The sequence below is a fragment of the Eurypyga helias genome, unplaced genomic scaffold (assembly GCF_000690775.1).
Source record: "Eurypyga helias isolate BGI_N326 unplaced genomic scaffold, ASM69077v1 scaffold22275, whole genome shotgun sequence".
In the NCBI taxonomy this organism is placed as follows: Eukaryota; Metazoa; Chordata; class Aves; order Eurypygiformes; family Eurypygidae; genus Eurypyga; species Eurypyga helias.
This window is the reverse complement of record NW_010253729.1, coordinates 27,712-42,016: the sequence shown is the minus strand read 5'-3', so window position 1 is coordinate 42,016 and position 14,305 is coordinate 27,712. Positions and strand designations below refer to the sequence as shown.

The window sequence follows — 14,305 nt, the reverse complement described above, 5'->3', positions numbered from 1 at the left end:
CCTGTGAGAGTGGGACTTGCTAAGTCCAAGTGCCAGAAGTGTTAATATTTCATTGTACGTGCAGATACCTCTCTATGTTCTTGCAGGGCTGTTCACACTGTGCTGGATGGTTTCTGAAAGAAGGAAAACACTCTCTGCCCTCAGGTGTTAACTAGCCTGTGTTCAAATTCATGTGTAGGTAGGTTGTTTTTAATTTACAATAAAGCCTATTGTAGAGCAGTCAGAACAGTAGCAAGAGGCTTTGTTTTTAATGTGCTGTTTTAACTAACTACTGTAAACATGGTGGCTGAATTTTGAGAAGAGCTTTAATGGAAAGGTAGAATATTGGTGTTTTGAGGAAAGGCAGAGATACCTACATAAAAAGACAGACGAAAACAGACAATGGTGGAGTGGTTCAGAGGTAGAGCAGTGCTGGAGGAACTGGGGTGGCATTGCACAGATCACTGAAGGCACAAAGGTTTGTCTGGGCAGAGAGGTACAACCATCTGAGTCCTGTCTTCGTATTCTTTATTAATGCCAAGGTCTTACTGATTCCTAGTGATCACCAAATCAGTGGCAGTCAGAGGTCCTTCAGTATCTTGGTTGCTTGGGCTTTCTTCTTTTCCTTCTTTTTACAAGGGCCTGTAGTGACAGGACAAGGGGTAAGGGGTTTAAACTGAAAGAGGGAGATTGAGATTGGACATCAGGAAGAAATCCTTCCCACATAGGGTGGGGAGCACTGGGACAGGTTGCCCAGAGAAGCTGTGGATGCCCCATCCCTGGGAGTGTCCAAGGCCAGGCTGGATGAGGCTTGGAGCAACCTGGTCTGGGGGAAGGTGTCCCTGCCCATGGCAGGGGATGGGACTGGGTGGGCTTTAAGGTCCCTTCCCCCCCAAACCAGTCTGTGATTCTTAGATGAATGAACAAATTTGGAAGGTTTTAATGGGCAAATGTAGTAATTCTGTGTGCAAACACCAACAAGGACTTTTCTCACCCTCTGCCTGTTACGTGGCAGGTATTACAAATAAATCACAAACATAATTGCCTTTTTGTGTAGTGCTGTCATTGCCAAGTAAGTGGAGAATGTCAGAGCATGCTGGAAGACTTGTTTTCACTTGTCCTTGGAGTAGTTACAAGGTGTCAGTGAACAATTACCAGACTAAGAGGTGATTGACTCAAGAGACAGTTGTTTAAATCTGAGGTGGCTTTTAATGGGCTGGGTGTGGGATATACCCTCTGCTCTAAGCCTGCCAGGCTTGGACTCGTTCTGCCATGCTTTCTCTGACATGCCAAGGTGAAGCTCCCGTGGCTTAACGGGCATCGCCCTCTGAAGTTGTGTTCATCGAAAACAGTTTTACAAGACTCCTCCAGACAATGCTGTGTGCTGTGCGTGCCGAGGTGGTAGAGTTTAGTAGCCAGGATTTTAAAGCTGCCAGTCCCCTCAGTTTAATACACACCAGTGTCTTCCCAAAAGTCTGGTGTAAGAGTGGGTGGAGGTGTTTAGTGGTGGAGGATCTGAAAACCCCAGGGAAAATTGGAGTCTGCCAGACAAAGCTGGACCAGCCCCCAGGAAAACAGGCAATGCTGCATTTGGTGTGGGATCAAAGCCCAGCTTTGTTTGTGGCTGTAGCACATGCTCTGGTCCTGCATGGATTTCAACGTGGGGTTTTGCCATCATTTTCAGCTACACATCCATTTTTAATCAGGTAACGGTGTTAGAATGTGTTATTCCACTATGTGAAAGATGTCATCAGGAGAGAGCTAGATGGTATGGCAGTGACCTGGGAATGCCCAAAACCATGAGTAACCTTACCGCTTACTAAGAAAACCACATCTTAGAATTACGTGATTCTACAGTTCGTTGCTCCGTGCATCCAGAGATAGCAAAGTGCTTTGCAGCCGGCACCGAGCTAGTCCTTAACACCGGTGGGGGAATTCCCAGCTGCGTTTACAGAAGAACAGGATAAGGCACAGGTAACTCCTAACTGTAAGCGAGAATTTACTCTTTTTCTACCTCCTTTGCTCTAGCCACTACTTTGTGCTGCTTCTGTTTCAAATGACTCTTTCCATGCAAAACAGCTGAATGTGCCTATTGGAAAATGCCCGCTACTTGGGGATTCAAACTCTGTTACCTTTCCATGTTTCAGAAGAGGATTTGAAAATAAAATTAAGCTCTGCTTTTAAATGGGTGACGAGCACTCAAGCTGTTTTTAATAGTATCGCATCAAAATTCATTCCAGCTGCTAACGTTGTGGGATCATGCCAAAACTCACTTTCTGCTCATGGAGCCTAGGCCTTTCGCTGTCACTGTCGTGTATGCATGTGATCGTTCCCCTTTGGAAAAATCTGACCTCAAATTTTGGCTAGTTTTAAGAAAGTAAAGCGTAAATAGCTGTCTGCTAGGGACAGCTCAGACACGAAGGCAGTTGGCTAAATAGGTGTATGCTCTTGTATGAGCATGAGCAATAAAGGCTAATGGATACTGGATTGCATTAGCAAGAGCAGAGCCAGCAGGTCGAAGGAAGTGATTATTTCCCTCTTTTTGGCAGTCGTGAAGCCACATCTGGAGTACGGCGTCCAGCTCCCTCCTTCCCTGGAGCCAACGCGGACATGCTGGAGGGAGCCTGTTGGGGGCTGGAACAGGCGGTGCCCGGGGGGGCGAGGGAGCTGCCTTGGCCAGTTGGGGAGAGGGGCGAAAGGGGTCGTAGCAGTCTCATCATCACCCAACTGGTAACCAGGCAGACATTTTCCTGGGGTGCACAGCGAAAGGAGGAGAAGCAACACTGATGGCTTGGAGCAAGGCGAATCTGGGTGGATACAAGAGAGTAAGAAGTGTTTCATGCTGCCCAGCAGACTCGGTTGAAGCGTAGCTGTGAAAGGCCTGGAATAACCTGCTCTGGAGATGGAGCTGCCTGCCGAGCAGGTGGTTGAACTGGAGACCCTCCGAGTCTGCTCCCAGCCAAAGTTGCTTTGCTGTTCTGCAACAGAAGAGCCTGAGTTGTAGGTTGCATCAGTCACTCTGTAGTCATGTAGTCTGCACGCTTTTCGTGACTGATTTTATTCCGCGATGTGTTTATGACAAACGTGAAAGGGATTAATACATGTCAGCCAGAGAGTAGCAGAGTTTGTGTGTCGCTACCAATGTGGCTTTTATTTCTGTTTCTCCAGTTGATTTCATGGCACACAGGAAAGGCAGAGGGTATTTGCTCCAAGTATTTACAACCTAGTTTGCCATGACACAGGAGAGGAAACACTGAAGGATGAAGTTTGTTGCAGAGGGACCACACAAGCCTGTTTGCATGGAAACATAAAGAGAATTAATTTGTTTATCTACAGAGGAAGTTATCCCAGGATAGCTCTTTGTGTTTGTAACTCCCCGAGTGGATGCCTTTCTCATACTCTGAGGTTCCTCTGCAAGTGGGTTAATTTAATTTGAGATGAGGCATTCTTCTTCTGGAATAAGAACCCCAGGAGTTCGGCAGGAATGTAATCCACATTAATTCTGCTGGGGCTCATTGCATTAACCTTAATTGTAGTGGCTGGGTGGTGTTCATGGGGGGCTGCCTTTGTACTGCCTGGGAATGCTGTGGGAATTCCACATTCCTACCGCTGCAGACGAAGGAGAAGAGGGATAGGGATGCTCCACACATGGAAAAGAAGTTGCATGCAGGATGCCTGGTCTGATTACCGCATCCCGGTTCCCTAAGCATGACACTGGGCCTACACCCGTGATGACAGAGCTCCTCCTGTGGTTTATATAGCCTTTCTCCTCCAAACTGGCTCTTTAACTCCTCTTTGGTTTTCCTTTCCCCCACCCCCCCGTTCACTCCATCCAAGTTCTCCATTGCAGTGTCATCTGAAGTTAGGCAGGCAGGCAACAAGTAGGTAAGTGTTGCTTTTCCTGAAACCCTCGTGCTTCCATAAAGTAGAAATCTTCCTCCAGAAGCAGAGGGAGGAAGGGAGAGCATGTGGAGAACCACGTAGCTTGGCCTTCTAATGCACATGGGGGATCGGGTCTGTGGCCTCATCTCTTCTTCGGGCTGTCTAAGCTGAGGAAATGTTTAAGTGCTGTTTCCTGGTTTATTAAATGGGGAGATCCATGTTTTCTGAGAAAGAGCCACTTTGAACATCATGCTGTCCTTACCGTGATTATTTCTCTGCTAGAAATTGTGGCTTGTGGTCATTTAAAAGATGAAAATGCTGTTATCACAGTTCAGGATGGGTCGAGGGACCAAGGATTCCTTTCCAAGCTGTCTCTCAGGCATACACCCCGCAGATCAGAAGGCTGAGGCAAAGTGATGCTGTAAAATACCATTGGAAGGCCTGAGCAATGCTGTCACGGAGGCATGGGCCTGAGATGCCAGAACATGCGGAGTTTCCCCTGAAGGATTAGATGTTTGAAAACGTTGGAGGGCAGAAGAGCCCTAGCTGGTCAGGAACCTTGCCACAATAAACTCTCACAGGTGGAGGGAAGTTTTCCGGGACAAAAATGAAGATCTGCTCCATTGCTTCTCCCATGAGTGACACCCCAAGAGCACGTTGCAGTGGAGTTTGCGGTGGGGTCGGCTTCCCAGGCCGTTTTTCCCAGCTTCTTTGTTTTGTTATCCTGATGAACTCTGCACCCTGGAGCACCTCTTGCTCCAAGCAGCGAAAGCAGCTCGAGGTGCAGAGATGGAAGGGGGTTTTTGAGTGGGGAAAAATTGCAGTTGTGTGCAGCCCCAATTTTCTAATGCCTTCATAAAGAGATATGTAGACAGTGTGTATGCGTGTAGAATAGAAGTGTATGTAACAAGTGATGGTTGATTTAGACAGGAGACACACAATAATGGTAGAAAGTAAATTGTCAAAAATGTATCAAAGCTGGAGAGCAGTAAATAACTTGTAGCCTTGGGAAACCCCCAAGGGAAAGTTTGCAGGGAAAAAGAACAGTAGGTAGTAGGAGAGCAACAACTTTTGGTTCTCGTGCAGGAGGAGTAGAATCCAGTGAGTGTAACTGCACCAGCTGAGACTTGAATCTGTCGGCTGTGTTGATCGCCGAGGTGCTAAGCCAGCGTTTTGGAGACGGACCACCAGCCCCCCAGCAGGGTTTGTGCCGGTTTACGAACGGGCACAGCTCTGCGTGCCTCTCCCAGGCGCGGGATTTTAAACAGTTCCCTTAATACACTGTGAAATAACACGCCTTTGAGACCTTGACTGTTGCCTACAATTCACTGGGTTTAACAGAGCCGTCCACAAAGCACCAAAACAGCGCCGTTATTCCTTAATCCTGCCTTTTTTCCCCCCTCTTCCCAAACCAAGGAGGACTCTCCCAGGCAGGGAGAACTTGTTGATTTTGCACCCTCTCCGGCGCTGGGAGAGGAGGCAGGCAGGGTGCAGGCAGGAGGAGGGTTAAGGAGCGAGGGCGTTGCTCGCCTGCCTGATGTCATGGAGGCAGGCAGGGCTGAAGGGGGCCCTTTGTTGGCAGCAGAGCCCCAGCCCTGCCTGCACCCAGCACCCGGCAGCATGCGGGCAGCTCCCGCAAACTGCCGGCAGAAGTGACTCTTGCCCAACTTGGTTGGCTTTGCTGCTTTCTTTTTTCCCCTTCTCCCCTTTTTTTTTCCCCTCCCCCTCCTCACTCCCGCCAAAAGAGTTGGGAAGGAGGGAAGATGGCTGGAATTAACTCCCCGGGAGAGGAGATGTGGGGCCCCAGGATTTTCCGCCTCTCTGGCTCACTCTTGTAATGATTTTCAGAGCGCTGGATTTCTTACACTTTTCCTGGATGTTTTCTTTTAGACTTTCCCTGGATAATTTGGTTTAGCCTTTTCCTGGATTTTTTTTTCTTTTTTTAGAGTTTTTTAAACTTTTACTGGATAATCCCGAGAAGAAGTTGAAAGGCTGGGGGGGAGGAAGGGAAACCAAACAGCCAAAGCCAAACTCTAACAAATGAAAATGTTGGAGATTTGCTTGAAATTGGTGGGTTGCAAATCGAAGAAAGGGCTTTCCTCTTCCTCCAGCTGCTACCTAGAAGGTGAGTACCCAAGGGGGTCGGGGTCGGATTGTGCTCCCGTGGGGGGGAGCACGATCTGGCCATCTCAGACATGTTTTATCCCTTGCTTGCAAGTTGGGGCCAAGCTTGGGGAGATTTTTGGTCCTGACCAGCTTTAGGCCGGGCTTTTGCATGCTGGGGGCAAGGGAACGGAGTGGTGTAGGCGGCATCCGGACCCCAGGTGACTTCTGTGAACTGCAGTATACTGAGGGAGCGAGGCTCTACCATTTATGGTTGTAAAATGTCAAGTGATCTTATTGCCGAGCCCATAAACAAAGCTGTATCTTCAGGCCTCGGCTTTATTTATTCCCCACCCCCCCCCTTACTTTGGATGTGAGAGGAGGATGGTAAAACCACTCCAGGCTCAGGAAGATGATTTAGATGAATCTATCAGTAAAATATTTTCAGCGTGCGTTAATAGTTCATTTTGGTTATCCCCTTACAAGTTTGCTTTCCACAGACATTCACTTAACTGGATTTTCTTGGATATTTGCTTTTAAAAGGTGATTTTTTTGAGTCACACCCTTGTAGATGCTGAGATGTTAAACATCTGGACCCAACTAATTCAGAGTGAAAGCCTGGGTGACAGACCGTGCTGGGCTGGGGGACTTTGGGCTGAGGTCTGTCTTGGTGTGACCTTGAGCAAGTTCTGCACCCCACCTGCAGAGCAGTTCTTTGGGTCCCCCCATGCAGCCCCACCCCCTTCGCTGTGCTAGCAGGGCTGTGTCCATCCCAACAGGGCGGTTTGGGCTTCTTCAGCTTCTTTTGTGTCACTGGATGTTGCTTCAGTAAAAATAATCCACGTGCCAGGAGGAGCGTGCTAACTCATCAAATCAGAGGCACGAAAGGCAGCAGCTGATTTCCTGGGGCCTATCGCAAGTGGCTGTTGCTCAACTCTTGAATATTCAGTGGAGAAATGGTCCTCGGAAATTCATAGGTTGGGAATCTCGAAGTCTACAAACGGCTTCTCGTGGCAAACCCGTTTGAAGACATTTCGGATCAGGAGTCTGTGTTCGTCAGATGCCTTTAGTGGGTCAGAGAATTTTGTGCTGTCTAAAATCAAAGAACAGTTTCCACAGGACTTTTAAAATGTTATTTAAAGTTTCAGAAACCTAATGGGGGGCAGATGCATATGAATAATGTTGATTTTTTTTAGGTCTCTAAAACCTCTTTGTGTGTCCGCTGCCTCTGGTGTTGCTCTTCTCAGCCAGGCTGCTTGCTGAGGAGCTGCGAGCCATGCTGGGCCTGCGTTCTGTGCTGCGGATCTTTGAACACAGCCCTGGGAGAACAGGCAGAGCACTGGGGGCCTCTTCCCCGCAGAAGTGAACGCTGAAGGATGATGTTACATGGGTGTTACCCTGACTGTCTTTGCAAGTTTTCTCTTTTTCGTGTGTGTTACAACCACGCCCCCCTCCCCAGTTTGCAAAGCAGTTGCATAATAGGAGTAGAGCATAGTTTGCCTTGTGCCATATAAGCAGTATTCAATGACATGATTGCTGGCGCAATAAATACCGTATTTCTGCCTCCTGCTTCCCTGAGACTGGGGTTGCATATTTATTTTTTGGGTATAGGATGGGAAATGAGCATTGAAACAACTTTTAAACAATCTTCTGTCTAAGTAGCTCAGTCTCCTCTCTCAGCTCAGCATGGGGCAAAACTGAAGGCAGCATCCAAGAGGAGTGTGAAAGGTGAACAGGGTGGCACCGGCAGTCTGAATGCTGTGACAGTTGGGTAGGACATAGGCAGCCCGGGACCCTCCGTAATCGGCCGTAGGTCTCTTGGAAAGCAGGGTGGGCAGTGAGAATCTATGTTCTTCGGGAGCGGGGGGAGCAAGAGGCTTTTGCATTATTACTTTCTAAAGCTGAAGGTGCCCACGTGGTATTCTGGCAACTTTGTCATTAAAATTAGTGTGACCTTAGAAGTCCTGGTGTGGACTCTTCAGAAGAGTTGTCGTGGCTTGCCCCAGCCCCTGTACTCCAAGGGCACAAGTGAAAACTATGTGCTTGCGTGACCCTTAAGAAGACAACAGGTTTTTACATGTGGGTTTGTTCATGGAATCACAGACTGGTTTGGGTTGGAAGGGACCTTAAAGATCATCCAGTTCCAACCCCCCTGCCATGGGCAGGGACACCTTCCACCAGACCAGGTTGCTCCAAGCCTCATCCAGCCTGGCCTTGGACACTCCCAGGGATGGGGCATCCACAGCTTCTCTGGGCAGCCTGTCCCAGTGCTCCCACCCTCTGCAGGAAGAATTCCTTCCTGATGTCCAATCTAAATCTTCTCTCAGTTTAAACCCATTACAGGTTATTTTGATAGCCACTGCTTAAGCTTCGCAGATCGTGAGAACAGGGCAGGTTTGTGTCACGGGTCAGAAACTAGGGACTGTTGCTGCTGGATCCTAGGAGCAGCGTGCGACGGCCGGGCCATTCCCAGGCACATCCCACAGCCCCACTGAAGCTTCTGAAAAGGTTAAGGAGATGATGGTGATACCATTGAAGGGTTTAACTCTGCTCTTGTTATCTTAATGGTATGAGAAGCTGCTGAGGACATGGAGGGGGAAGCTGGAAGTTTCTTAACTGTATAGTACGCTGTGAAATCTTAAACATAACTGCTTAGGGGGATGAAAGGAGTGGAAAACCACTTGCAGCCAGGAGGACAGATTGTTTTACCTAATTCAATTTCTTCGTTTGGTTTTCAAGTGTTAACAGTGTTTGGTTAATGAGTAGCATGGGACTGTAGCAAAATGAAATGCTTGTTGTATTTTTGAACACACTTCTTGAAAATACTGTGTGAGGTTGGGTTTGATGTAAGGCTGATTTAGTCAGGCACATGTGTAGGTGTACGTGTCTTTTGACCACGTAATCAGAAATGTTATTTTTTTGTGGCGATCCTCATCTGAAAGACTTTTATGCTCTGATGGTTTGACCGACGGTGGATCGCAGAGTCTCTTTGCGGCGGTGTGGAGGGATGGCAGGTGCAGCCCCCATCGCTGTGCGCTTTGCTGTGTACGGGCGGGCTTGCCTGCTCGCTGCAAAAGTTGAGACCTTAAAGATTTTCTTAACTTGCTCAAAAGTAAGTTTAAAGTGGTCCTACTGGTTATGGATATGTCATATTGATGTTTGAACTGGGCATTTTTTTGCCTTCAGTTTTTATTTCCAATAGTAAATATTTAAAGCGTGAGAGATCTGAACTTCTGTCATCTGCTCTCTCCTTTCTGCCTTTGCCAAACTGAATAATTCCTCACCCACTTCACACCAAGAAAGGGTAAAGAGTAGAAGGGAAGAGGCACAGCAAGTGCTGCTGCCAATCTGATCTGGAAAACAGAACGTGTCCATGTCCCAAATAGGGGCTGAAATAGTCTTGCTGCCTTTTTGGGCTTGCTCTGCCACTGAAAGGCAGAGGCCTTGTTTAAAACCTGTCAATGTTCCCTGTGAAGTTTGAAAACTGTTTTGGGGACCCTGGTAAAGTCCTTTGTTTCCTAACTGAAGTGATTTCTGTCCTGCTAGCTGTCAGATTGTCTCTCTTTTTTTTAGTGTGCCCTGTTACAGCTAGCGTAGGGAAGCCTGAGGAGGAGCAGCAGCCTGTAGCCATTGCTGCGTTCCTGGAGAGGCTTTTTAATGTGTTTGGGCACATACTGGGCCAGACCCAAATCTGCAATGCCAGTGACTCATCCTGCCCTGGTGTCGCTGGGATGAGCAGGCTAGTCTTCGGTCAATCTGTTAGGAAGACCAAGTGCTCCCAGGGAAGAGCCTGCTGTTTGTTTCCTCTCCATCGCTCATTAGAGTTCTTGCTTATAAATACGTTTCTGGCTTTGTAATGGCTTGCTAGTTATGAGCTTGTTCCAGCAGTCCTCGCCTGTCCCATCCTCATTACAAAAATCTCTCTGGTGATGCTTGCTACTGTTTCCCATGGGTTGTGGTGAGGAGTGGATTATCATTTCGTAGGAAAAGCTGTGACTGTCTTCAGACCTAAAACTGATGATCCATGGATGTGTTAGGCCTTCCCTGAGCAGTCTGGGGCTGCTTAATGAAAGAGGGAAATGTAACAGTAAATCTCAATGATTCTTGCTTGGTGCTTTCCCTCCCCAGGGCTCAGAAAGGGACAAACTTCACTTCTGCTCTCTTAACTAAGGAATCCAAACCAGATGCTCTAAAGTCTTCAGAAATACTCAAGTGTCATGGAAGTTTGCTTGGATGTAGTTTCTCTTTCCCCTTCCTCTCCCAGAGGTGAGAACCTAAGGGCAGATAGCAGCTTAGTCGTAGATTTGGGAATATCATCCAAATTTCTGCCCTACCCGTTATTCCACTCTATACATCTACAGCTATGATTAGCTGGCTGTGAAGGTATTTACCATGTCACTAAGGGGTTATAAATGGAAAAAACTCAATGAATGTACTTGAGTGGAACCTGTAAGCTAATGTAAGAGTGAACTTCCCAAAAAACTCCACCCCAAAACCAACTACAACCAAACAAAAAACAACAGAAGCCCAAGAGTCATCTGTTGGAGGAGTGGAGGGAGAAGCCACATTGTCAGGGTGCCTGGTGTTAGACAGGATAAACCATGGGCTGCTTGTGCACGGGCAATGCAGCAGGAGCCACGGGTGGCCTGGTTCCCGTGTGTTTGCCTTCATCAGACGTGGTTTTCCATATTTAGAGTGCCAGAGGTTGCTGATGGCCATGCGAGAAGGGGTGCAGCCTGCCTGTGGGGACCAAGGTGCCTTGTTGGGGTAGGATAGGGGAGACTGGCCCAGCACCAGGGGAACGGGGCTGGTTGAGAGAGGCTGGATCTGGTTTTGCACTTCATCTCTGTATAGAAATATATAATATTTAAAAAGCGATTGTTTGTCCTCGTGCTGGCTGTAAGAACGTGAACTCTCCAAGTACCAGCCCAGAGCAGAAGTGGCAGCGATAGCCTTCGTTGCAGGAGGTTGTGTGGCCTGCGCTGAGGAGTGGGTGACAGGAGAGGCTGGGCATGATCTCTCTAAGGGATGAGTTTGAAATAAAACAAGAAACCTTCCTTCTTTTTGGAAAGATCTGGTTTACACATGTCTCTTTTTTTTTTAAATTTTTAATCCATATTCCATCAGGCTTAGAGAATCTGTGAGGGCCACTGAGGAAATACTGGGATAGAGAGGCAGCTGCTCCATCACATGCTCAGTCAGGAACATTTGGATGTATTAAATCTGCATAGCTGCCATTTATCATAATTTCTTCCGGGGGAAAAGGAGAGTAGGGAGAATGTAAGGAAACCAGAAGCTTTAGACAGCGTGTGCTGTCCCTCCATGGAGATTACTAGATGTATTCTGCGCTCCCTCGCTCTGGAAACCTCATGGAAAAAATGCCGACACAGTTTGTAAGACCACAGGATGTTTTGTAGGGAGACAGGAGGTCTCTTCCTTCCCTCGGGACTGCCCCGTATTCAGCCATGGAGGAGCCGAGTGTAATTCTGTGCTTCTGCCTGTTTTCCACCTCTTCCCTTAAATTACAAAGGAAATTTGCTTGCGTTGGTCTACACGAGAATTGTTCCTATCTGAGAACCTTTTACCCAGTCCCTAGCAGTGATTCATGGCTTCGTATAAACAGTAATTAGGGGAGATAGTTACGCTTATGAAACCTTTTAGTGTGCAAACATAAATATCTCCCAGTAAAAACTTAATTTAGGGGGGAAGTGAAGACATTCTTTGGCTAGTGTCTCAAAATAAAAGCTGCTGTTGTCTTATTTCGAAGCCTGCTCCGCTTTAATTGAGTCGTCATTTAATTGGTGTTAATGGAGGACTGAATTACAGCATTGCCTGGGGACCCCTCCCAGGAACCCAGGTGTCATCCGGAGCACGGTATGATCAAAGTAATAAATTACAGTCTTGCTGGGACACAGCAGAAGACAAAGTGGATGCGTGGAAGGAGTCACAGCGCAGAGATAACAGATTGAATTACGCTCGCTTCCTGCCCCATCGCCGTGCCAGGATACCCTCCTGGAGGTATGGCAACCGGGCTGATTTATTAGGAGGAATCTGGCCCACTGAAGAGCTTGGCAGTGCTGTAAAGTTGTAGTTAAAACCAGCAGTAGGAGGTGAAGGAGCTATGGTGTGTTGAAAAAGACCCTCAATATGTATGAACAGCCATGTCTAATGCCTGGGCAGATTTACTGGAGAACAGCTCCGAGGGATAAATCCTGCTGACAGCCGGCTGTACGTGGCTCCCAGATGGACATGTCCTGTCTACTTCTCTCGCTTCACGAGTTTGTGTCCTGAGTCTGCTGACAGCCTCCTCTTGGGGCCCAGACCTTCAGAAGTGTGTTTTGTCACGGTCTGTCAAGCTTTTGCTGCTCTCGGGTCACCACAATGTTGCTCTTTACGCTCCTCTCTGTGCTGACTCAGGGCTTCATCCTCCCTTTCTTGCTGCCCTTCGAGCTTCATCCAGTCAGTGCCTTGCTCACCCCGGTTCTTGGGGCTCCTGCCTTCTGGGAACACCAGCCCTGACCCATCCCAGCAGTTGCATCTTGCACATCCCCATCGTGCCATCCCGCGTGGCAGCTGTCACACACAGCGTGCAGCTCCGGGGGGTCAGTGCCTGTCTGTGCGTAGCATCCGTATGTATTCACTTGTGTGGTTGTCCTGCTTTGCAAATCCTCATACATTTATTAACAGCCCTTGCTCCTGCCGGTCCTTGGGTCTGCAGACAGCGATCACCAGGTCGGTGTTTGTAGCAATGTCAGCGAGCAAAACCAGCGTTCCTTGACTTCTGCACCGTAGCTTGGGGGTGCTTTCGGCGTTTGGCACTGTTGTCTCCTGGTCTGCATCGAAGAGCATACCTTGGCATGCGTGCGCAGTGAGTCAGCCCAGCATCGCGGCGGCCTGGGCACGGGGGAGGGATTCTTGCGGAGCGCTTGGCTTTCCTCCTGCATCCCTCTCTGTGGCCCTGCATGAGCCGTCCTTCGCTGGAGTTGGAGGGGAGCCTGCCTTGGATTTCCTGCCTTCCTGTTGAATCAGTCCCCCATGGGCATTTTCCTTCCTAGCAGAGGTTACGGTCTGTCCCACCACAGAGCATGTGCTGGTTTGTACCGTGTTTGGGGGAGAGCATCACGGTGTGGCTCCTCGCTGAGGGTGTGTGTCTGCTCCTTGCAGCTCTCTGCTGTCTCTGTTCCAGGTGTTTGCTGACGGTGTAACTCCTTGGAGTATCTCCAGTCACTGCAGCGCCCTGTGTTTGATAAGGGAGCTTAATGGGCTTGACAGGATCAAAGCGTTTTCATGGTAAAATGATTATAGCTTCATTTTCTGAAAGTGGATTTTCTGTTTCTTCGCTCATTGTCCCTCTCAAAGCAAACCCAGGCTATTAAAATGTATTCTCCTGCAGGAAACAGGAGGGGGAAGCAAGAATGTGAAGGTGCTTTAAGAAACCACCCAACACCTTTTCTGACTGTAGTAGGGCCAGTGGAATTGTTTAGAAAGCCAAATTATTTGAGTTCTCTGATTCACTATAAAAATATATCTCCCCACAGATATGGTTTGGCTGGGAAAACAGGCCCAACAGTGTGTATCCTTGCTGCTGTACTCTGTGCTCACATACATGGCCTTACCTTTTCCAAGGAATACAGTAGTGCTCATCTCCACAAGTAATCACCCAGAGAGCCATCACCAGCAGTGGTCTGACCAGTGCATCAGGGACACCAGCTTGTCTGTGGGTGAATAGTGGCACTTTCACCCCCAAATCTCAGAAAATAATGGGATGGGGAAAAACGGCGTGGCTGGGGTGATGTCCCTAACAGCTGCTGAGGAGGGGTGAGACAGACTTATTTTGGTCCTGTCCTGGGTGGAAAAATAGACGGCGGTGCCGGGTGCCAGCCCGGAGCACCCGCCAGCAAAAGCAGGGATGTTCTCCCTCCCGATAGGCAACTGTCCCAGCGCAGCTCGGGGGTAGGATGGGGGAAAGGGGAGCAGGGCCAGGCCAAACCACAGGGGAGCAACCCCAAGCCAGTGGGTTGTGTGGCCCTAAAGAGCTCTAGGTGTGAGAGCTCTTGTTACTGTTTGTGGAGGCTATTTTTTAGTATTTCCTCATTGGAAAATGTATTTTGGGCCTGTCCCAATCCACCCTTGACTTCCAAAGGTTTTCTGCTGTCAGTCGTATCAGTTTTCCATTGGTTTACGGGTGCAGCTTACAGTGGATTGCTGGAACAAACAAGCAGAAGTGGTAAAAGCACCTACCTGGCAGCTCCTTGCTAGTGAGTATTACAAGCGTAAAGAGAGAACTGTGCTCCCCAGCGACCTGGTAAGGTAGGAAACCCGTGGGTTTCTCCCTGCTGCG

General features: G+C 48.5%; 1 protein-coding gene across 4 annotated transcripts in view; it reads left to right on the top strand.

Annotated features, from left to right (window-relative positions):
- Positions 1-14,305, top strand: part of ABL1 (ABL proto-oncogene 1, non-receptor tyrosine kinase) — a 77,475-nt gene that overhangs the window by 39,719 nt on the left and 23,451 nt on the right. The window contains exon 1 of one of the 4 annotated variants that reach the window (XM_010152774.1): positions 5,902-5,986. The exons of 2 other annotated variants lie outside the window; for them this stretch is intronic. In XM_010152774.1, coding sequence (XP_010151076.1) covers positions 5,902-5,986 — 85 coding nt within the window. Of the gene's footprint in view, positions 1-5,901; positions 5,987-14,305 lie in introns of those variants that run through there. One more of the 4 variants, XM_010152775.1, reaches the window with a different exon arrangement.